The sequence below is a fragment of the Ictalurus furcatus genome, chromosome 1, assembly GCF_023375685.1.
Source record: "Ictalurus furcatus strain D&B chromosome 1, Billie_1.0, whole genome shotgun sequence".
NCBI lineage: Eukaryota > Metazoa > Chordata > Actinopteri > Siluriformes > Ictaluridae > Ictalurus > Ictalurus furcatus.
The window spans coordinates 9719661-9744923 of record NC_071255.1 but is presented as its reverse complement, the minus strand read 5'-3'; the positions used below and the strand labels follow the sequence as shown (position 1 = coordinate 9744923).

General features: G+C 40.1%; 2 protein-coding genes across 11 annotated transcripts; both read right to left on the bottom strand.

Annotated features, from left to right (window-relative positions):
* Positions 1–721: 721 nt before the first annotated feature.
* Positions 722–16055, bottom strand: pbxip1b (pre-B-cell leukemia homeobox interacting protein 1b). Of its 10 annotated transcripts, XM_053623949.1 has the most exons (11): positions 15868–16055; positions 14220–14316; positions 12516–12595; positions 10467–10592; positions 9930–10242; positions 6740–6964; positions 6615–6638; positions 4012–4058; positions 2950–3066; positions 2595–2862; positions 722–2500 (listed from the first exon to the last, which is right to left on the bottom strand). In XM_053623949.1, exons 3-11 carry the CDS (start codon positions 12567–12569, stop codon positions 1149–1151), a joined length of 2526 nt encoding a protein of 841 aa, XP_053479924.1. In that variant the 5' UTR covers positions 12570–12595; positions 14220–14316; positions 15868–16055; the 3' UTR covers positions 722–1148. The 10 variants fall into 10 exon arrangements, with proteins under 10 accessions (XP_053479924.1, XP_053479916.1, XP_053479890.1 ...); XM_053623941.1 differs by lacking the exon at positions 14220–14316; XM_053623915.1 differs by lacking the exon at positions 14220–14316 and having other exon boundaries at positions 12510–12595; positions 15868–16054.
* Positions 16056–23573: 7518 nt separating this feature from the next.
* On the bottom strand, positions 23574–25249 carry lenep (lens epithelial protein). Its single transcript, XM_053623892.1, has one exon. It carries the CDS (start codon positions 24234–24236, stop codon positions 24045–24047), a length of 192 nt encoding a protein of 63 aa, XP_053479867.1. The 5' UTR covers positions 24237–25249; the 3' UTR covers positions 23574–24044.
* Positions 25250–25263: the final 14 nt, after the last annotated feature.

The window sequence follows — 25263 nt, the reverse complement described above, 5'->3', positions numbered from 1 at the left end:
AAACACAAAGCTTCCACAAGAGTTTCCCACAGAAACCAAATTAATAAATAAGCAAAACACACGTACCAAAATCGGAAAAAAAAAATTATAGTACACCGTAAAGAAATCTGAGCACTGCAGGGACGAAAAACTACATGCAGAAAAAAAATAATAAATTTATATGTAAGAGTCTGACTTTTTAAAATGCTGCATACTCTTACACACTAACCCAGTCTATGGTTGAATATACACCATATGGTCAAAAGTATGTGGACACCTGACCATCACACCCACATGTGGTTCTTCCCAAAAAGTTGGAAACATGCACTTGTATAAAATGTCTTTGTACGCTGTAGAATTACAATTTCACTTCACTGGAACTAAAGGGACCAAACCTGATCTGGCATGACGATGCCCCTGTGCACAAAGCGAGCTCCATGAAGACATGGTTTGCCAAGATTGGTGTGAAAAACGTTCAGTGACCTGTACAGAGCCCTGACCTCAAACCCACTGAACACTTTTGGGATGAACTGGAATGCCGACTGCACCCCAGGCCTTCTCGCCTGACATCAATGGCCAACCTCACTAATGCTCATGTGCACACGAATGAGCACAAATCCCCACAGCCACGCTCCAAAATCTAGTGGAAAGCCTTTCCCGAAGAGCAGAGGTGATTATAACATCAAAGGGAGGAGGGACTAAATCTGGAATGGGATGTTTAACAAGCACATGTGTGTTATAATGAAGTGTCCACAAACATTTAGCCACACAGTGTACATTCCGTGAAGCAATAGCAAAGCAACCCTATCTTTGCAATGAAAAAGCTAACCTATATTAAAGCTTGTTCTATTTTATGTGGTTGACAGATGCATGTTTATGGGCAATAACAGACTAAAACCTAAAATAAAAAAAATAAAAAAACAACTCAAAGTATTGGACCACTCAGTCAATAACAGGAAGTGTCTCATTTCTCACACTCTCTCTCACACACACACACACACACTCTCTCTATCTCATGTTTACAGCTTGGAAACAGTTGTACAGTAGCAGTGCTTAGACTTCCTTGTATTGAATCAAACAGGTGCATGTAAATGTGGAACCCTCATATTACTTTACACTTCAGAGGAAGAACTACACAACATACTTTAATCAAGATCTTGTCTATATTGCTAACCCTTCGCCCCTTTACCCCTTTTCCTTCCACTTCCCCCTCTTTTCACTTCATTCCCCTCTTTTTCCCGAAGCACAAATTTCCCCATTGCTTCTGCTGCAAATCCCTTCATCTCATTCTCTAGCTGATCATCATCATCATCATCATCGTCGTCATCGTCATCTCCTTCTGCCATGTCTTCCAAAATGTCCTCCACATCCTCCACAAACTCGCTGAATGGTATCTGGTCATGGACGAAGACTCCGTCAGTGAAGAACTCGCCGATCAGCTTGCTCAGTTCCTCTTTTCTGGAAGTTTGGTCCTTGGGTCCTAGAAGTTTCGTCAAATAGCCCGAGATGAACGCCTCAAATGCCCGTTGAGAAACAGGAGCAAGCCCCTCCTCGTGTGCACAAGCCGTCACGTCAGCGCACCCTTCTGTCGAGCCGTAATAGTGACGGATCTTCTCCCTCTGTTCGGCCCAGTAGTCGACGTGCACGTGGTCTTTGCTGTGCTGTTTGTCACTGTATGAATGGTGCGATGCCTCATGTTTGCCTTTTTTGCTCAGCTTTTCCTCTTTTTTATGGTTCTTGTCTTTGTATTTTTTCTCCTCCTCCCATCCTTCTGCTCTCTCTCCACTTTTAGGTTTGTCTTTCTGTTTCCCACCCCGATGCTTCCCCTCCCTTTCTTTTCTTTCACTGTTTCCGTCGTGATGATCTTTCTTGCCTTTCCTAGTTTTCTCCTTTGGGCTTTTATCGCTGTACTTTTCATCACCTGATGCTCCTCTCTCTTTGTCATCACCCCATTCCTTTCTCTCTTTCCAATCCTTCTTTTTTTCACTCGTCTCTTTCCGTTCTTCATCCCGACTAGCTTGCTTACCCCTCTTCCATTCTTTCTCTTCTTTCCAGTCTTTTTGCGCACTCTTTTGCTTCCATTCCTTATCTTCTTTTCCTTTCTCTCGTTTTTCCCACCTTCGGTCAACAAATTCTCCATGTTTCTCCTTTTCCCACTTTTTATCTTCCTTCCTCTCTTTTTTCCCAGTCCTTTCCCTAAGCTCTCTTTTTTCATCAACAAGCTTCAAACTTTGGGCATCCTCTTGCTTGTGGTCTTTTTGCCCGTTTTTCCCTTCTCCCTTACGCCTCCCTTTCTTGACTTCTTCTTTCTCCCACTCTTTATGGTCCTTTGTGCTTTTTCCCTTGCCTTCTTGCTCATCTACCTTTATGTTCTTGTCCTTCTTCCATTTTTTCTTTTCTGTCCTAATTTCTTTCTCTGTCCTCTCTTTATCCCAAGCTTTTTTATCCTTTCTCTCTTTCCTCTCCTGACTACTAGGCATCTCTTCATGTCCAGCAGAGGGCGTCACAGCTTGCACAATCACTAGAAGACAGAATAAATATTGATCAGAGAAAAAGGCAAACAAACCAGAGTGACATTGAGCCTTAATTAATCGGCCGATGCTTGGGCTTTGTACCTGTACTCTGAGTGAGCTCCGTAACTTTCTCTTTTAGATGATCCAGCTCTTTCTGCATAGCTGGAAGTGCTTCAAGCTCCTTATTTACTCTCTCACTCTCTCTCTTTACCCTTTCACTCTCTTGCTCGTACTCTTTCTGAAGGGCAGGCAGTTTATCCAACTCTCCTCTCATCCTCTGGTTTTCTGCTTCCAGCTCCTCCCTCCTCAGTCTCTCCTTGGTGCCTTCCTCCGCTTGCAGTTGTGCAGCCTTTAATTCCACTTCCTGTTCCTTTGTTTAGGAAGAAAAAAGATGGAAAAGAATGTAGAACATACGAGACACTCTAAACAGATGGAAAATGAAAGTACATGAAGCTACCTGAAGCCTTGCCTGTAAGCTTGCAATTTGCTGGTTCTCCTTGGCCAGTTTGTCCAGTATTTCTGGTGGCTGGACACCTCCAGGTACATCTCCTTGAGCATCAGGATTCAACCACTCCTAACACACACACACACACACATCAATTTCCCTATTGTTTCAAACTTTAATGCAGCAATGTTGGCAACTATATTATCAGTATATTTTTAATGATAAAAACCATGACTGAAGCACACCATGGCTGTGTTCTGAAATCACGTACTGTGACAGTATCTACTGCATTCGATTCAATACCCAATGCTCGGCCGTTAATAAAGTACGTACTGATCCGTGTGTATAGTATGAATACAGTCTGGACATACTACATCTGCCATGTTGAGGCGGTCATGTGACCTCCGACTTAATAAAGAGCCATGCTGACGTCTGCGATTTTTTTTTTTTCCCCGACAGCTTTTCTGCACCAGTCCCGCTGCCTTATGGGATCGCACAGTGTCCATTGCTTCCATACTGCAGAATCTCGGCAGAAGCAGTAGGTCATCCTGGTATTTCTTGACTACTGATTTACGAATTCGGATATACTCCTCATTTGGTGTACTGCTTTTCGCCTACTGTATAGTAGGGTAGTAGGGATATTCAGATGCAGCCAATTCTAAGCATAGCATGACATTTTAGGATCATTTTTGTTTTCCCATGTAAAATAAGCTGTGAGCTCCTCCTTGCCAGATCCTTGAGAAAGGACACTGTGTAACGTTCTCCAACACTGATTATGCTGACTACTGCAAGTCAATACACATTCATGGCGGTGTCCCAAACGGCATACTACACACTAAACTAAGGCACAATTGTCTCGCTCGACACTGCTTTTAGCACACAAAAACCCACTGTCCTTGAGACACAAAACAGTGCTGTCTTTTGGACCAAAGCAAGAGACTTTATATTTATATATATATATATATATATATATATATATATATATATATATATATATATATATATATATATATATATATATATATATATATATATATATATATATATACACACACAATGAGAACAAGAACTAACCTTTTTTACATCTGGATAGTTCACGTCCTTGGCATCAGCATCTCCTTCTAAGTCAAAAGCAAAATTTTTAGTAAATGATTTCCATTCAAGACACCAGCATAAACGGAGCTATATCACAACATTAAATAATCGTGTACACCATGTAATATCAAGGAGGTACATCTCCTCCAGGAACACCTTACATTTTAGAGTAAACATGCACACAGGAAGTACACATGCAAAAGTTAAAAATGGATTCGACCATTAGACACGTCAGCACACTGTACTTCCCAGATTATTTCGTATTCTTGTGTAGAACGAATAGTTATTAAAACAACTAGAGTAAAATCAACTTCACTTATATTTGCTTATTTACACAGATATATTCATTCTTACATGATATAAACAAGGCCAGTTAACACTACAAATGATTTGTACATTCACTCAGGTCATGCAATTCAGGCAGACTCGCTGTATATGAACAGCGTTGAGAAAAATAATCATAGATTTACATTAATTTACAGTTTCTACAGACAGTCCGTATTAGATAATTAGACATACTTGCCTTCGAATTACACTTATGATTGATTTTTTCCCAGGTACAGTTACCATATAGGTACACACTGTAGGTATACAATTACTGACTTGCAGCCTCTTCGACTCCATCCATCAATGGAAAAGGACCATTCATATCAACAAGATGGTCTCATAGTAGCGTGTGTGCGGTGCTGATATAAGTGTACATCAGTGTTGCTGTTTATACATCATCATCCATCCCTTCTTCATCGTTTTATTTCTGACCACAAGACTATTTCTGGCTGGATATCTTCAGTTACTGGACTGTTCTCAATCCAGAAGTGAAAAGTCTGTGTCTACCGGCCAAATAATATCTGGCCAGTGGTAGTCCCTTTCCACTGATTGATGGGGGAAGAGGCAAACTAATGAACTGTGTATGAACTGTGGGTAGTAACACATGAGCTATAGTGACTAATTGTATAATCGTAATATCTATCTATATGGATGTATACCCAATAAAATGTCCAGTGCCTGGAGATACAAGGTAAGTGTACCTAAAAGACTGAGTGTTTCTTCAAAACAATATTTTTGTTCATGCTGCTCTCCACAGTACATCACATGGCAAACATGGTTGGTTCTTCAAGTTTCACGGTCATTGACAACAGCTTTTTTTTTTTGTACTATACAATTTAGAGATACTCTGGTTACATATGGTGCATGATTTAACTGCATGAAGACACATAAAACCTTAGCACATCCTATAACTGAAAAAGTACTCTTGTAACCACTGGATGTGATGGAGTAGTACATCACTATGTAAATTCATAACAATTGGTTGCTATAAATGTTTAACCTTATATTGGGTCAAATTTATATTGAATACCAATTCATATTACACTTCAAATAAATAATTTTTGAAAAAACAATAATCACTGCGAATATTAAAGAAATGACTGGCGAATATTTAAACTATGCATCAATCAATTGCTATGCTAACCCACTGAATACAATTGAACAAGATTTAAAGACAATATGTTTAGAAGAATGGGCCAAAATCACACCTGAATACTGCGGCCCATTAATTTCTTAAACAGGAAGCGATTTCAAACTGTCATTACAAACAAAAGCTTCTCCAATAAGAATTAAATAAATTTCAGTTAGCATGTTCAATACTTTTTTCCTGTGTCATTCCACTTTATTACACATAACTTTATTTAAGGAGTTTAATTTTGTGGATTCTTTATATTTCCAGATTTCTTGAGTTAATACTGATGTCTGGTGAAAATTTCATGTGAATAGCCTCATTGGAAATATATTTACTGAAAAAAATGTTGACGCGTTCAATACTTATTTCCCCCACTGTACAAAAATGCTGAGCAGGCCCAGTTGACCTTGATTTTGGATGACAGAAGAGAAGAAAATTGCTATTCATTACTTTGGCCAGATAAGAGCGCAAGTCAAAATGACTGCTCGACTGGCTTGTGGTGATTAAAGTGATATCTGCATTGAGATCTATGGGGGGAAAAAAACCCATCTGTAAATAAGTTTGGAAACTGGTTGAGCGTACACGTTCAATGACCGTGATTCTTGTCCGTTAGCGCGACATGTAAGGAAAAACAGAACCAGCTCCAGCTCCTCAGGTGACTGAGAATGTCAATGCAGGGAGTGGTTTCTTCTGGGATGACAATATACCCATCACATCCCCGTACACAGCACACGAAGGTTTACTGAATGATTTGATGAGGATGAAAATGTGTTAGGACACACTCTCCAGCACTATCATCAAAACATCTACTTAGGAAGAATAGTGGTGGTCCGTGGTGGTCTAGTAACACCTTACAGGACACCTTATGTTGTTTTTCCCCCCATTAATCATTTTAACGTCTCAACATTTTACTTTAAAAACAACAGTGCTTAAATCACAGGAACTGTTCCATTTTCTTACATTTCGGTCATACACACATGAAACTGAAGAATCACCCACCTAAAGCGACATGCCAATCAAACTGATCATTACCCATCAACACAGGCATGCATTACACTTAAATCACTCCATTCAGCCATTTTCTCCTTATAAATTTACACAGCCGCACACACACACTACCTACCATCATCCAGATCCATGAGAACACCTGCAGAATAATACAGCCCTGTCTCAGCAAGCCCTTTCTCTCAACCAGGAAATATTCATGTTTTATCGATTAGAGTCTGCATTCAAGTGTTAAATATTTACCAGAAAAGAATAAGGTGCCCAGGCCTAGAAGGATGAGCGCTCCAAAAATGCACTTGTTCAAGCTGAACCCGATGTCTCCTTCTCCTTCTCTCTGTGGATGTCTGAACTGCTCTTCCTCACCCTCCTCCTCCTCCTCGTCCTCTCGATGGTACAAAGGGGTCAGGACAGAGAGATTCCTCCTCCTTAGACTATCACCCTCGTTCCCCTTCTCTTCTGGCTTACACTCTGCATGGAAAAAGAGACATTTTATTCTGCAAGTATTCTACAGTACATACACTCACCAACCACAATATTAGGAACATCTGTAGCCCTGCACGTCGATGCAATTGTCTAATCGGCCAATCACGTCGCAGCAGAGAAATGCAACGGCAGTTGTGCAGGCAGAAAGATCTTGTTGATGAGAAAAGTCAGAGGAGAATAGCCAGAGAGATTCAAGCTGACAGGAAGATAGGAAGAGGTGATGGTAAATGGTGCACCTATATAGCGCTTTTATCCAAAGCACTTTACACTGTGTCTCATTCACCCATTCACACACACACACTCGCACACCAATGGTAGCAGAGCTGCCATGCAAGGTGCTAACTTGCCATCGGGATCAACTTGGGGTTCAGTGTCTTGCCCAAGGACACTTCGGTATGTGTAGTCCGGGAATCGAAACGCCAACCCTACGATTGGTGGACAACCCGCTCTACCACCTGAGCCACAGCCACCCCGTGGCTGATCTACCCCGTAGGTGATCTACTGTTGTAGCCGATACACCTCAAGATTCAATGTGTTGTGCATTCTGAGATGCGTTTTTGCCCTCCCGGTAATAAAGAGTGGTTACTTTAGTAACCGTAGTCTTCCTGTCAGATCCAACCAGTCGGTCTAGTCTTCTCAGATCTCCTGCACCGACATGGCATTTCCACCCACAGAACTGCTACTTACTGGGTGTTTTTTGTTTTCTGCACCATTCTGTGCAAATGCTAGACACTGCCGTGCGTGAAAATCCTCTTTTTGATGTTTAATACAAACATTAACTGAAGCTCCATCATTTCATACATTTCGCTGCTGCCACATGATTGGCTGATTAGATGAGCAGATGTATTAAAGCGGCTGGTGAGTGTATTTGTTGTATTAGCAGTGTTAAAATGCAGTGCCAGCTAGGAAAATGCCAGTATCGGTTTAAAGCATATTACAGATTTGTGTAAGTATTTCAGTGACACATCCTTGACATTTCAGTAATGGCCACATTGAATTTAAGCATTACTGCAGAGAGGTATGGTTTAATGCTGCTACAAACCCTTCAATTCCAACTGATTAATGCATCATTAGTGCAATTTTCTTAGCAAGCAGTACTGGCCCATCCTGAAACGCTGTGGTAATCTTGCTCTGCGCCATAATGCTGTAATGCTTTGTGGATTGAGGCTATGCTTTAACACAGAGACCGAGGGCTTTGCTAGATCTGGTTCTATTTCTGGAATTCCTCAGGGCTCTGGAAATCAGTGTGCCTGTGCAGCTGTTCCACATCCAGCAGACACCCAGTTTCTTGAGTCGATAAGAACAATGAAACCCTTCAATATGTGCTATTTAATATTGTGTCAGGGTGCCCAGGCAAAATACTCCTCAAACGGTCAAAATGTAAATATGGAGGTTTAAAATTTTGTTTTCTCCAGGGCTGGGCGATATAATATCGATGTTGTGATATAATAATTAAACAATACTCTTTTCTGAGATACCGTTGGTATGGTGATGTATATATATTTTTAAATTAATTTGACATTTTTAATAATTGCAAACTCAATGGCACTGAATGGATGACGATTTGACGTACATTTTTCCAAACTTAATTATCTTTGTAGACATTAAAGAAATGTATTGTCGAACTCCGTTTTAACATTTTTTTTCCTACTGTTTTGCAGACAGTTCGTTAACTACATTATATATCACGATACATTTGTCATATCGCCCAGTCCAAATTTTATCCAATGCTGAACTTGAATATTTATATGAGAATCTTTATATTGCCAAAGATAACGGACTTTTAAATTAAAAATAGTTTAGCATGGGCGGCACAGTGGTGCTCACCTCACCGCTCCAGGGTCCCTGGTTTGATCCTGAGCTCAGATTACTTTCTGTCTGGAGTTTCACGTGTTCTCCCCGTGTATGTAAGGGTTTCCTCCAGATTGTCCGGTTTCCTCACACCTCCCAAAACCATGCCAGTAGGTGGATTGGATAAGATCAATTGCCCCTAGGTCTGAATGAGTGTGTGAACATGTGTGCCATCCAGACAGATTCGCCACATCCACCACAAATGTAACCTGGATAATGTATCTACTGAAGACGAATAAATGAATGGTTTATAAATACTAAGCAGATAAAAAAAAAGTAGTTATATAGATGAAAACCTGACACTGTGTTTAGTTATGTCTACATACTTTGACTTGAGTATGCAATGTCTGTTTCTGGATGTTTACCAACGTGTCATAATTACAGCTGCTTATGAATAAATTGATGTAGATAACTGCATTAGGCTGAGTGTATTCGAAAAAGGCAGGAGTACAAATATTGTGCAGCTGCTGCAGGCAAACTGTGCTTAAATTATAAATATAGTGCAAAAAATTTACATCTAAGCAAGTGCAAAAATCTTGAATATAGTTAAAATTATCAAGTATTTCCTATTATACCGTTACCATAAACCAAATATAAGGTTATTAAACCTATTTCCAGTGTTTATTTTAATTTTTTTTTTACTAATTTCAAGCATCACATAGTCTTGTTCTTTTGGCAGATATTCAGTATTTTAATTTTAAGCATTTATTTCTTGGACGAAGCAAAATTATCTGCCAACAGAATAAGAAAAATGTAAAGGTTAAAACGAGCCAAAATGTCTCGAAATGGGTTTAATAATCGTCACTTGGTACGGTGTCAGTTTTTGCAGTGTAGCACAGACAAGATGCACAGAGTAGATCATCAACTCAATAATCATATTTCAGAGCAGCCTAATATGCAGAACAGATCAAGCTGTCTGGCGGCATTCAACCATGCAACTCCTGAGCACTCCATACCAGACCTGTCAATATCCGTCACTCTCCATTAAGTCCAGCAACCACAACTTAAAGAAGAACATGTAAAAACGTTACATTCCTTTTGTTTGGGTTAGGTGCATCTGTAAAACTGGGATGTTTTTGCCACGTGACTTATTTCTCACCTTCTCTCAGAGTCTTCCTCAGCTCACCCTTCTCTTCCCCGTGTGAAAGCCCCTCTTCTTCTTCTTCTTCTGAGGCTCCAGGGAGTGATGCGGACACAGGTGAAGGGCTGATGTGTGTGTAAGAGTCAGAGAATGATTCTGTATCAATAAGCGGTTGGCTTTCAGAGCCATCACCAGAGGCTCCTGGCTCTTCAAGGTCAGTGGTCAAGGAGGTCAGGTTTTCAACATGAGCAGGGATGCTGGACGCCGTGTCCTGCTTCACAGTGGTACTGTGTAAAACAGCTGCGGTTTCACTGCTCTCTAGTGGCGTTACCTGGAAAACGATACACAGAACTATCACACCCATGCAAAGTTTAATTCTGCATGCATCCAAGTGTATTTTGTAAACTGAAGTCAGCGACCCCCCCCCGCCCCCCACTATAACACATGATCAAAAACCACAAATCACTTTCCTTTATGCTATTTTATCACTTTTCTGTATTCCACTTTGTTTACTTCACACCCGAGGGACAGAAACGGGGACTAAATGCCACAAACCTGTGGAGGATCAGGAGGGTGAGTTTGCTCTGCGGGAGTGTCCGAGAGCGCTGATGATTGTGTGGGAGCTGCATCCACTTCTCCCTGACCTTCAGACAGAGGACCCATGCTCTCTACTCCAGACTCCTATAGAAGAAAACAGATCAAACTTTGGTTTAAATTCCATAACCTATTTTCCTCAGCTCACTCCATAACCCATTTTCTCAGCATTTAACTGCTAATATTAACATCGTTAAGGTTTTCGTCCACCAATCATTCGCACACAAGACCTGAATGAAAGGGGCGGAACTTAAAAAAAAAATGGCTCAATGATACAAAAATGGGTTGGTACATTAATAGGCGTTGGCATAAAAGGAAACAAATCGGTTAAATTATAAAGTTACTCAATCTACTGGAACTTTGGTGGTCTGATTTATCAGTATATGCATTTTCAGACAGAGATATTATACTCTTCCTGCCTGAAACTATATGGAGGCAGTTGACAGTTGAAACTGGAAACCAGTGCATTGTTTACTAAATGCTAATACTGCTTGTAGCTCCATGTAGCTTTGTAAAAAATTCTGGACATACCTAATGGTGCTCTTTTGACTACAGAATCTTGCTGCATGTATTTATAGAATAATAACTGAAGAAAACTATTCACTTAAACATTTAGAACAAAGCATGTGGCCCAATGACATCAACTAGTCCAGAGAGTCTAAACTCTAGTGCACTGTTAAAACAAATACAAAGTGCATCCCAAATTGTTGCTCCCTGATTCCTGATTCTATGTGCTTCATAGTTATCAGTGCTGATGTCTGCAGCTGATGACCGAAACACTGTGAGAGCGGTGAAGAAAAACCCAAAAACAACAGCCAGTGACATCACCAACAATCTCCACAGGGCAGGGGTGAAGGTATCACAATCCACCGTTCGAAGCAGACTTCGAGAGCAGAAATATCGAGGCCATACCACAAGATGAAAACCACTCATCAGCAGTAAGAATCAGAATGCCAGATTAGAATTCACAAAGAAACACAAATGAGCCACAAAAGTTCTGGAACCGAGATTAACCTCTACCAAAGTTATGGAAAAAGGCCAATGTGGAGAAAGAAAGGATCTGCTCATGATCCAAAACACACAAGCTCATTGGTCAAGCATGGTGGAGGTAGTGTCATGGCTTGGTCTTGCATGGCTGCTTCTGGAACAGACTCACTAATCTGTACTGATGATGTAACTCATGATAGTATGGAAATGCATCCAATCTATTTGGGAGGAACTTCATCATGCAGCAAGACAATGATCCAAAACGCACTGCCATCTCAACAAAGGACTTTATCAGGGGAAAAAACTGGAAGGTTTTAGACTGGCTAAGTCAATCACCAGACCTTAACCCAATTTCACCTCCTGAAGAGGAGACTAAAGGGAGAAACCAACCGAAACAAACAACAACTGAAAGAGGCTGCAGTAAAAGCCTGGGCAAAGCATTACAAAAGAAGAAACCAACAGTTTGGTGATGTCAGTCGGTCACCGGCTTGATGCGGTTATTACAAGCAAGGGATATGCAACTAAAAATGAAGTCAAATTTACTGTTCCAATAGTTTTGCTCACCTAAAAATCAGGTGGTCTGCCACCAAAATGGTGCCATGTTGTAAGTTCTTTAACACATCTAGATGTAAATATCAGGAAATGAAAGCTGACATTCTGATCAGTCATATCATATGCATCTTTTGATCTCAAACCTAAAAACAAAAGAATTTGCCTTGCCGTTCTATTCATTCGGAGGGGACTGTATTTAGTGTGTTATCACAGATTTGTGCATGTGATTTCTTATGCAGCCTGCAGCATTTCATCAATAAATAAGTGTAGTCATGTAAAAGTAACACTTCAGTGTGCAAGGTCTCACTTAGTTAATATGTTCGTCCTCAAATCCTCCTGTCCTGTCTTCATATTCTCAGAAGAATATGCGAATGGGTGAGGCAAGGAATCGACAAGGAACGTTTAAAGAACATCGGGAGCACCCACAGACTTGCCAGGCCTACCTTAATAACAGAACACACACACCTTTACCTCTGGAGCAAGAATGGTCCAACTGTTGCCATTGGTGCTGCTGTTGTCAGCCATCGCCCCCTGATGGCTCTGTTCAGCAACTGCAACACACAAAAGCAATCAACATCCCCGAAGCCAGGGTAGGTAACAGAGTAGCAGATTCATTTTCATGCTCTATCGCATACCTGAATGCTGAATGACAAAGCGCTTTGTTCGCTGATATGATAATGAATCAGGAGTTAAACGAAACTAACAGGCCTTTAACACAATGGAGAGAAAACAGTGTGGTTAAAGTCTCCTACAGGATTGGAAGTTGCTGGAAATACTACTATCTTCATTAGTATTTATCTCACACTGTGCTGTCAGCTACACTGGGCCTTTCCTTTGGACAACAAATGTTTTGGCAGAGACCTGGGTAACTAAGGCGGTCACTGACAAGTGCAAAAAAAAAAAAGAGAGAGAGAGAGAGCATTTCAAAGACGGAAGCGGAAAACTCTTTGCATCAATGGTGAAAAACAAAAAAGTCAGAGTTACTGCTCAAGTCTTTTTGGTGTCTTTTCCAACTAGTTCATTCATTTGAGGTTACGACTGATCCCTACATTTCAATACGTGATGATCCCTATATTACTGATATTCAAACTTTATCAAGCATATTTTATAGATGGTAAAAAAAAACAAACCTTTTCTTTTTTTTTTTTTAAATACTGAATTTAACAACACCACAGCTCTCCAAAAAACTAATGAGGTACTTTGTGACACACTTCACACTACATTAAGGATCTTTTTAATCCTTGTCACAGTAATTTGGGTCTGCTAATGGAAACTCCCCCTTGAGAGCTTGGTAAATGTAGCCCTGGGCTGTGATGGGAACTCAGGATATAGTGGAATTAGATAAAAGCTAAAAATAATGCAGTAAGAAAGGCTGCTCTATTGAGCTGAAAGCTTAATAGATTCAACCATTTAAAAAAAAGAGGTAGACTGTAGAATAAAAAACTAGTGGGGTTACACCTTGTATATATTTTTCCATCTTCATCATCGGACTAATAAATTATATTGCCAGTTTGTATCCATACACTGTGAAGGCCAACTTGAACAACAAATGACATATTCATGTCTGTCCTCTTAAAGATGTTTGCATTCCACGCCAGCTCAGGCTGGATAACGTCTCGGTGTACATGACATGTTTCCGTATATACTACTTCATGTGTGTATACATGTATGTAGCACCAGTCAAACGTTCTCATGTATTCCTACAGTATAATGTTATGATTTACCCTTACAATGTAGAGCAGGTATTTCCTCTGTATTTTGTGTTTATAACTACTGTAATCAAACTAAAATATTCTCTGATGCATCATTTTAATTATTTGGTAGAAGAATGCTGAAAGAAAAAACAAACAAACAATAGAAACAGTCACAGAAAGTTTAACGGTTTCCACAACAAATACCATGACAAACCATCAACTAATCATTAAAAACATTAATGGTCCTTAAATGGGATCCAGTAGACATAACATGCCACCAATAGAAGGCAACAGGGAACATTACAGTTTCCATTAAACCAATACAATTCCCATTATAACCATTACAAAAATTCTTTTTTATTTCAGCAGGGAAGAATTAATTCACAAAAACGTCTGAGCCTCCACACAATTTCCCGAGCACCATTACACAATATTGGATTTTGCTTCGATGCCAGGGCTGAAATTTGGTATCGGAATTTACATTTACGGTCAGATCGACGGATGCAGACGGCACTGCGGTACACTTTATCTTCCTGTGCCTGCGTGGGTTTCCTCCGGGTTCACCAGTTTCCTCTCACCTTCAGAAAACATACAAAAGAAATGGTGTAGGAGGGGACGAGTATACGCACGGTGCTTTGTGATGAACCGGCGTTTCCAGCTAGAACATATGGGATAGGATCCGGATCCTCGGTGACCTTGACCAGGATAAAGGTGTTACTGAAGATTAATGAATGAATCAATCAACTGATGCAGACTGAAGTCACTGACTGTTCAAAATGATCTAATAGACACCGAATATAAACCTGCGCTATTACCTGCGCATGGAGATGACGAATGAACGTGTGGTCAATTAGATGGGTCTGTTTCCATAAAAAATTTTTTTTTTTTTAAAAAACACACACAATAGGAACCATAACAGACATTCTAAATAGTTTACACTACAAATACCATTACAAACCATCAGTTAACCATTAAAACCATGTTCATTAGTATTACTGGTCCTTAATTGTATACACTAGATATAACATGCCACTAATAGACGGCAACAAATGACCAATAGAGACCCACAGGGACCATTAAAGTTTCCATTATAACCATTAAAACCATGTTCATTAGTATTATGGTCCTTCATTGTATACACTAGATATAACATGCCACTAATAGACGGCAACAAATGACCAGTAGAGACCCACAGGGACCATTAAAGTTTCCATTATAACCATTAAAACCATTACAAATTCTATGAGGGTTTCTATTGTTTGTTTGTTTGTCAGTAGAGTATCTAGTGTTGCAGCAGGAAGCAGGCAATTCACAGAGATGTCAAGCTTTCTGAGCAAAACCTATATTCCCATATCACATATTTACACTTTAATGGAAAATAACTTTACAAGCCATCATTTACCTGTCAGGAAAACCTCACCTGAGTGCCTCAACGTTATTCTGTCATTGTTAATCTGTCAGAACACTGCCTTTAACGCCCTTCACTTCCCATCTCGTCCCAGCTCCCACAAAATGACCAAAAAAGGTAAAAGTTTGTCTTAACATTAAGTCTGCTGGAAACCGGAGGTATTTAAGAGCTCTATCCCAAACCCCCTACTGAACCCAAGTGCCCTACATCAGGGAATGAAATAAACCCTTCAACAGCCGCAGTACTATTTATGTACACCGTTCAGCCAGTGTGTCAACGCATGAACAGATGTGAACGCTATAAATAATACTTTAAAATGGCGACTTTACAACAAGAAAGCGAATTTGGATAAACTTGAAGTTTGTCTGTCCTGCATAATAAACTTTTAGACTGGACTAGATTGTGTGCACGACTGGTGGAGTATGTTCACGTCAACAAAGCGCCTTAAACGTGGGCCGAATTCCAAAAAGACTCCTACTCCCTGTGTAGGCGCACTAACTCAAACATAAACAAACGGCTTTCTACGACTTTTGTAGTGCACTATAGAACGGAAAGAGCCTCGTTTGGGATACAATCTTATAAACCCAGCCAGTGCCGGAAATGAAGGCAAAGTTTGCGGATATGCAAAACTCTAGAAGTAGGTTACACAACACAAGGCTGTTCCAGTTCATCTTTAAAAAAAAAAGGCAATGTTGTAGCTGCACGAATATAATAATCTTACCTCAAGTCCTCTGAAGCGTTTTAAACCCCGCAAGTCTTCGAATAGTTTCTAGCTACTCCCCAGCTCTCCTTCTGGACTTCACTGCTCTACCCCAATCGCAGCGGATAATTTCCCAAACGCCCCGCCCATAGACACAAAAATGCACCAATCACAAACCGGTATAGACCATGCTTAAAAAAAAACCCAAACAAAACTGACAAGCACAGGTGTCAATAAAGAAAGAAAGAACAAAAAACCACACAGATAGCATCCAATATAATCATTCAACATCCAATACACGAGGTATTTATGTAATTAAAATAATAGTTTTTAATTTTTACAGCATTTACCAGACACTTTTATCCACTGGAATCTCTGTTGAAAAGATATCCTGTATTACACTGGTGCAATAGGCCACATATAAGAATAATATAAGGCTAAACCCTGATACATAAGATTTAATGTGAGCGTTATTTCATCATGTGTGTGTTTATGGAGCTGCATCATGCTTCTTGCTTGGTCATAGGGGTGCCAGGTCCTTTGTGCGAGGAAAAAGCTAGAGAAATTGACGTGGTGAAATAGACCAGTCTATGCAAATACAAGAGGCAGCCTGAGGATTATTTGCACTGAGCATGTGAACAAATATGTTCCCAGTGCCAGTATATAATCCACCTGTTATTATTGCGTGTGTTATTAACACACACACACACATACATACTTTTTATGGCTTTGTTGACTATTTAATTAATGACGACAAAGTCAAAACATGACCAAGGCCCTTGTTGCATGGATACTGAATTTGGCTGGATGCCAGCGCTAGGAAGAGTCCTGGTGGATCCAAACTTCTTCCATTTCACAATGTTGGAGGCCAGTGTGCTACTGAGAACGTTCAAAGCTTCAGAAGTGTTTTCATGCCCTTGACCACAGACGTCTACAGAGTGTTCTTTTGGCTTAAAGTCTTGGTTGCTGTTCTGACATGGACTGTGAATTGTTGGCTCGTGTGTGTGTGTGTGTACACAGGTGTGTGCCTTTCTAAATCATGTCTAATCAGTTGAATTTGCAACAAGTTCTGCAGACATCTCCAGATAATCAAAACAAACAGGATGCACCTCAGCTAAATTTCCAGTGCTTTAATCAAGGGTCTGAATACTTCCGATATTTCAGTTTTCGTTTTTTAAGAAGAAGTCATCTTTATTGGTCACATAAACATTACGACACAGTGAAATTCTTTTCTTTGCATATCCCAGCATGTTAGGAAGCTGGGGTCAGAGCACAGGGTCAGCCATGATACAGCACCCCTGGAGAAGAGAGGGTTAAGGGCCTTGCTCAAAGGCCCAAAAGTGGCAGCTTGGTAGTGCTGGGGCTTGAACCTCCAACCTTCTGATCAGTAACCCAGAGCCTTAACTTTGAGCCTTTAACGTTGAGCCACCACTGCTCTAAAAACCCCCCTCTCAGGATGTGCTATTGTGTGTAGATTAATATCCTAAATTGTACTTTTAATCCATTTTAAATTCAATATATAACACAATAAAGTGTGAATTTTTACCTGTTTTCTTTATGAATATTTTGATAAAAACTTCTTAGAGTCTCTAAGAAACAAACAGGTTTTTTTTCCAACATATCCAACAGTCTTTATGGAAGTTTGGAGAGATAATGATCGTGACACAGGATGGAATCGTCATCCTTCCCAATAGCCCCAACAACAGCTCACTGTGATGGCAATCTTAATGAAAGAGAGGTGATGACAAAATCTCTGAGTGAAGTTTCTTCTTTATTCAAGGCCAGGAAAGCATATACATAAATCTTCCAAATTACTAAATCCAGAATTTTTTTTTAAGTCACACGGTTTACATACTAACCAAGTAAATTACATGCTGATTATATATTCGTTACATGAGACAAATAATTCTTATTGTATTGGCAGTGGTGAAGGAGTTTAATTTTTTTAGTGTTAATACAAATCAATGATCTCTAATCACACCTTGTGCTTACAAGGCTCATGGTCTTATTGTTTGTTCTCATTCCTATTATTCATACGTGTGCCACTCAGGATCAAACCATTGTGTCAGAGTCTCTCCTTCTTCATCCCAACAGGAATTATCAGTAGACCTGGTGACCTGGTGGCTTAGTGGCCCAGTCCCAAGGTTAGCACGTTTGCCTCACACCTCCAGGGTCCGGGGTTTGATTCCCGAAGGGGCCATGTGTGTGCGGAGTTTGCATGTTCTCCCCAGGCTGCGGGGGTTTCCTCACCCAGTCCAAAGACATGCATGGTAGGCTGATTGGCGTGTCTAAAGTGTCTGTAGTGTGTGAGTGTCAATGTGATTGTGCCCTGTGATGGACTGGCACCCTGTCCAGGGTATACCCTGCCTTGTGCCCGATGCTCCCTGGGATTGGCTCCAGGTTCCCTGCGACCCTGAAGAAGGAGTAAGCGGTAGAAGATGGATGGATGGACATTGTGACCTGATGTTTTCTCAGACAACTTGCACCCATGCAGTTGCTGAATACTCAGTGGTGTGTCACGTTGGTTTTACATTCTCAAGGCCACTGTTCTCAAAGTGGGGTCTGTGAAGCATAGCCAGCGATCCATCCATCCATTTTCCATACCCCATACTGCTTATCATACACAGTGGGCTTATCCTCGCGGGGGAGCCTGGAGCCTTTCCTAGGGAACTAGGGGGAACAAGGCAGGGGACACCCTGGACAGGGTGCTAACCCATCACCGGTTCAGTCACACACACATTCTCACACTCATACACGCACTACAGACAATTTGGTAAAGCCGCTCAGCCTACAACACATCTTTGGACTGGGGGAGGAAACCGGAGTACCCAGAAGAAACCCCCAAAGCATGGGGAGAACATGTAAACTCTGCACACAGGGCAGAGGCGGGATTTGAACCCCCAGCCAAATGTGCAAACCATTATTATTATTATTATTATTATTATTATTATTACTATTATTGCTGTTGTTGTTGTTGTTAGGGCTGTCAATTGATTCAAATTTTCATCAAATTAATGGCATGATGTGCCAATTAATTAATTGAATTAATTGCAATTAATCACATCAATTTTGGCTGAGAATCACCCCCTCCCCCCCCAAAAAAAAGATCATTGAAGTCATTCTTTTGTTAGATGAGAAAATCACTAAATAAACGTTATAAAAGTAGCTTTAGAAAGAAATATATATATATATATATATATATATATATATATATATATATATATATATATATATATATATATATATATATATATTTTTTTTTTTATTCAACATAGAATTTATTGCATATCAATTTTTAGGTGGGGCGCATGGTGGCTTAGTGGTTAGCCTCACACCTCCAGGGTCGGGGGTTCGATTCCCACAAGGGCCCTGCGTGTGCGGAGTTTGCATGTTCTCCCCGTGCTGCAGGGGTTTCCTCCCCCAGTCCAAAGACATGCATGGTAGGCTGATTGGTCTAAAGTGTCTGTAGTGTATGAATGGGTGTGTGATTGTGTATGTGAGTGTGCCCTGTGATGGATTGGCACCCTGTCCAGGGTGTACCCCGCCTTGTGCCCGATGCTCCCTGGGATAGGTTCCAGGTTCCCCGTGACCCTGAAAAGGATAAGTGGTACAGAAGATGGATGGATGGATGGATGGAAACTTTTAGGTTGTATCTGAGGATGCAGTTCGAAATGCTTTCATCGACCCCTTGTCTTCCACCATATTAACAGGTCTACAGTCCACAGCAATCCATTTAGCTATCGCATATGTTCGTTTTTCTGATGTAGACTTAATAATTTTGTGCTGCCTGATCTCGGTCAGTGTGGTTTGGCGGTGTATGTTGACTGTAGCGCTCGCTAAAACATGCTTTGAGTTCAGGCTAGAACTGCTTTGATGGTATGCAAATTACTTATTGTAGAAAGTCTTTGGTCTTATCAGTGCTTCCATCTGGATGCGTTTTGAATATAAAATTTCCCTTCAGACGGCCAAACAGAGCTTGCTCGTCGCCTTGCATCGTGCTCGTCACTAAGCAACTGCATGCAATGTAAGATGACGTACTGGGGTGGGCGGGGCCGGGTGGGACAGGGTGCATTAAATGTGTTAATCGTTTTAATGCATTATTTTTGACATAATTAACTGCACTAAATTAACGTGTTAAATCAACAGCCCTAATTATTATTATTATTATTATTATTATTATTATTATTATTATACTGTAGTTGTTAATCTATTTGACTGGTCCAAAACCTCAAGAACTCAAACGCAAATAGACATATAAGTAATGCTAACGTGGACTTAATCAGTCCCTCCAGGATTTTGCGATCACATAAATGAATGCAAAATCAAGCAAACTCCGAAAGATTTGGAGGACCTTGCAATTTTTCAAAATGACCACAGACTTTCCGCAGATTTTGACGTCATCACGATGCGCATTCAGCCGAAGCCCTGTTCGATTCACGTGCGTCGAACATGAGTACAACAATTTAGTGCAATTGCGATTTCGCCATTTCACGTTGTTTCAATTCAACTCTAAATCCTGTATGGACTGATTAATCTGTTGTATGTTCTGAAATTTGTATTTAGGACTAAAAAGCTCCATGTCTGCAATAAATAACCAAAACATTATTGTACACATTTAAATAATAAGCTTGGTATCTGAATAATTTTAGTATAGTCAAAGGTGCTTCATGTCATTTATTTTTACAGTTGAAGGAGTTCTTGGCTGCAAAAAGTTTTAAAATTTTAATATTAAGCAAGGTAAAATAATAAATGATAATAATCACAGCACAAAAGTATGGCAAGCTGTGTAGAGAAAGTGCTTTTTTAATGAAATAAACAGTTAAGTATTCTTTAATGGCTCTGTGGATTCTCCTTGAGCTCTCGACCCATAATATTGCAGCACTGACGTGTTTTCCATTTGTAGTACCCAGAAGCTGAAGCACAAAGCTTCAGACCCTGAGTGTTGTGTTCAATAGAGTGGGACAAAAATGCTCCATTTATTGGAATCTGAAACATACAGTATGTTCATGAGATGAGTGAAAGTAATGGGTGAAAAGAGATGGAGCTTTTCATTGTAAAAGAAAGAGAGGGAGGAGCCGAGGGAGAGCCCTAGCAGCATGCCTTTCTGAGACAAACAGAACTAGGCAGACCGAAGAGAAGACTTTGGTAACTGATGTCTTTATAAGAATGGGGGTAATATCTGAGATTGTGAGTATGTTACAAAAATCTGTGTTGAGACTTTTGGACATATCGTCCATGTTATTAGGAACATCTGTACTCCTGCTGATTCGTGCAATTATCCAATCAGCCAATCATGTGGAAGCAGCACAATGTATAAGAGCATGCTGATACAGTACAGGTCAAGAACTTCAGTTAATGCTCAGATCAAACATCAGAATGAGGGAAAAAAATTTTAAACTTTGACCGTGGCATGGATTTGGTGCCAGATGGGCTGCTGTGAGTATTTCAGAACCTGCTGATTTCCTGGGATTTTCAAACACAACAGTCTCTAGAGTTTACACAGAATGGTGTGAAAAACAAACAAAAAAAACATCACCTGGTCCTTTCCAATCTTCAACTGTCCAGTTTCAGTGAGTCTATGCCCATCGTAGCCTCAGATTCCTGTTCTTGGCTGACAGGAGTGGAACCTGATGTGGTTTTCTAGCCAATACGCCCCAAGGTCTAACTGGTTGTACATTTACGGATGTAAAGGGTGGTAACGTGAAGACTTTCTGTCAGGTTGAACCAGTCTCGTCATTTTCCTGGGACCGCTCTAAGGCATTTCTGCTCAGACAACTGCTGCTCACCGGATCCTTTTTGTTTTTAGAACCATTCTGTGTAAACTTTAGATTGCATTTGCATTGCTCTGAATTAAGCCAATAACCCTGTTATGTTACATGAGATATGGTGTGAATACTAGAAAAGTATTTTTCATTATATTTTACTATTCAGATTCCAGATGGCAGAAATGTGATCGATTTAATAAGCAGATGATGGTTTGCTTATTGGCTTTGTACTTATTTTGGAATAAATAATAAAAATTTTTATGAACATGGTGTCTGGTTTAAAGTGTACGAGTCCAGTTGATCGAAATTAAAACTGTACACTGAGAATGCTATTAGGTTTTACTGGAAGGCCTTTTAGCACAGCCAAATCCTAAATCATTGTGAGCTGTAATATTTACATGGTAAAATTGATGGTTAAGAAAGGTGGAATAGAAATATTTTTCTGAGCTAGTGGTACAGTGGTAAAACTGTAAAACGGCCAGCCCCCGAGTGGAGCAACAGAAAAGCATTTGCCCTATCTGCTATGCACCAACTACATTAATATTGTGTTGTGTGTTATGGTTTATGACAGTATTGTGTGCTTTGCGTATGTGTTACGACAGTGTGTTGGAATTTTGACAGGAGGTAAAAGCATTGAGTAAATGAATGAATGAATGAATGAACGAAGCTACACTCTTGCTCTTTTATTTTTAAAAACATAACACGATCATCCGAAGTTCAAATCCTAATGATACCAAAGCCATCAGTGGCTGTGCTCTCTGGTCAGGAGACTCACTTTCTGTCAATCACAGCAACGCTAGTCAATCACGAGTGTCTGTGAGCTCATGTGTGCAGAAAAGGGTAGTGGTGCTTTCCTCCGAGTGTGATACACTGCCCTATGATATAGAATGAGCAAGATGCAGTTGGCTGGATTCACATGTCTCAGAGGGCGTGTGTTAGCCTTCACTCTCCCTAGGTTGTAGCTGTGGTGTGATAGGGATAGTGCTAGCAAGTGGGTGGGAAATGGCAGATGACCAAATTGGTGGAAAAAGGTTCATCTAAGGGTTTCCTGTTTGCTAGATAATTCCCATTGTTTCTTTAGGGAAAACCCCAAATTTATTGCATTTGGAGTTGTACACACAAAATACAAGGTTGTTTCTTCATGTCATGGTCAAAGGCCTCTGTTGTCACAGCTATGACAAGTCGGTTATCCTTGATTGGTCTGCTGGACAGTGATGGGAACATGCCACTTCACTCAGGGACACTGGAAAAGAAGCAGAGGTCAAAATAGCTCAGTTTATACATTTACAAGTATTTAATTAACTGGCAACATTTTTATCTAAAGCATCTGAACAGCTCAGGAGTAGATTTACAATCAAAGAACAGAGCTGAGCAATTGCGGGATAAATGTCTTGTTGCCAAAGCACTGCAGTGGCTCTCTGGCAGTCCTGGCCTTTCGACTCCCAGAAATTTCTCTTCTCTTACTGGCAGGCACAAAATACTTTTCTCCCCCAAAACAATGTCTCTTCATTTTATTAGAGCTCCATCTAGTGGAACAGCCACAACCCCATTTGATATTGTTAAAGAAGTATTAAAAGAAAAAATATGTAATTTCTACACTCTTAGGAAAAATTTTCCTATCTTATAACCCCAATGGGTGCTTTGGCTTGTCTCACTGGAGTTCTCTAAAGGGTTCTGTGTAGAAAACTACATCAGCGGTCACTTTTCAGTCAAGAAGAACCTTAAGCTACAATCATTAACCATCCAGTCCACCTTTAAGATTTTTATTTATTTATTTTTAAAAAGAGTGGAAACAGTCTATAGGAATGAGCCAAGATTTCGGCTTCTGTAATTGGTAAAATAGCTAAGCTACTGGACATAGAATTCAATGCCAGGGCCCCAACGTGGTTATCATATTTAAGATACTTTTCCAGATCTAACCTAATGTTGTTAAGAATGTAGATCTAGTTAGCATATTGATAATTAAGAATATATGAAAAGGATTTGAATATAACCCAAGGTGATAATTTGCTTATTTCCCTGGTGAGTCACTGTTATATTGACTTAATATATTAATCTGACAATCAGGATATTTCTTCACAATGGCACATTGATTATTTTACATTTCAGAAAGTTCACTTAACAATTAGGAGTTAGCTTAACAATTAACTACTTGGGAATCAAAAAATGAGAGGGTTTCAAATGTGTTATCTTAAATAATGGTTCAAGATACAATTGTCTTTTTTAACAGATGATTTACAGTATACCTTCTTTACAATCCTGACAGTGGCTTTCAATTATAGATGAAATTATGGAACGTCGTTTGCATTTTGCTTACCTCAGGCAGCAGGCAACTCAGCGTCACCATCACTCTCAAATTAAGAGGCAAAGAATAAAAGGAGAAAAACAAAGCCCTCACTTTCCCAGATCATCTTGGATTCTCGTTCATTTGTTTCAGTCCAGGATCTCTTTTATGCACCAGCAGCAGAGCAGGAAGTAAAGACACTCTTTCAAAGATTGGATGACCCCATAGGAGATGTTCCCTCCCAGCAGCTTCTTTCCAGGGCCAAAGCCGTATGCCAGGTCTCTCAGATTCTGGCCCAGTGAGGCAGGCACAGCCTGCGCCAGGGGGCGCTGAGGATGCATCTGGTGCTGATTCCCCGCTGAAGACTGGAAAGGATGGCTGAAAAAACGGGCAAGAAATTTGCGAAGGGTAGCGTGGACTTGCGTTCGATCCTGAGTGATAAAGTTCTCCAGTGTGACACTGTACAGTGCTTAAGAGCGTCGAAAACGAAACCGCCTTCTACCCCCTCAGTATCTGCTGTGATCTACACACACAGTCCCTGAATGATCTCAGCACTATTTCTGCATCTATATGTTGTATTCAGCTCAGGAACATTCCAGTGGACCATGCACTTTCTACTATTCTCTGACATTATATTGTACAGTCATTAAACCTTTAATCTCCCTATTGTGCATCTTTAGTTCATCTTTTGTTCTGGGAAAAGATCCTGAACATGTTTCTCAAAACATTTACCCAAACACATGATTGGTCCATTCTACTCCCCACAGAACTGGTGCCTTTTGTTCTAATGTGATTTAGGAAGCCATTTATGGGCATCAGTGGCATATCCACTGCGTCCATTTCATGACTAGTGCAAAAGCTTTGAATACTCACATTGTTCTTTCCTTCCTATGCAAGTAGGATGTTTAAAACAGAAGAGAACGTTAACCGTACGCATAGGGGAATAGCAAATTTATACAATCAACTCAGAATTACTGGCTTCCTTCATGAAAATGGGCCAAAGCAAACATGAAAAGAGGGATATTTGAGCCTGAACATATGGGAACACTACAGTTTTAATATAACAGCATTATTTCAAAATGTACACTTTTCATTTTTCTGTTTCAAAATTATTGGCACCATTTGATGTAGCTTTTCCTGGAGGAAAACAAAGAATACTTCTAATGTCTTCTAAGGTTTCTAATGTCTAAAATGTAAAGTTCATTATAAATAGTCACCTGGGAGGCCTAAAATACTACTGTTTAATAAAGAACGTCTTCAGTAGAAGGATTTGAGTTACAGTAAAAGGTAAGCAGTTTTCCCATATTGTTGCAGTGGAAAAAAATTATTGTGTAATATATATTTTATACAATATTTGCCCAGATTTGT

Bases quoted from the DNA above. Each gene is read 5' to 3' on its own strand.
- pbxip1b (XM_053623915.1), bottom strand. From the start codon at position 12,569: ATGGCTGACAACAGCAGCACCAATGGCAACAGTTGGACCATTCTTGCT. The intron at 10,243-10,466 runs GTTTGTGGCATT...ATCGTTTTCCAG, and splicing joins ACCCTCCTGATCCTCCACAG to GTAACGCCACTAGAGAGCAG. The intron at 6,965-9,929 runs GTGAGAAATAAG...TTTTCCATGCAG, and splicing joins GAGGAAGACTCTGAGAGAAG to AGTGTAAGCCAGAAGAGAAG.
- lenep (XM_053623892.1), bottom strand. From the start codon at position 24,236: ATGCATCCTCAGCGCCCCCTGGCGCAGGCTGTGCCTGCCTCACTGGGC.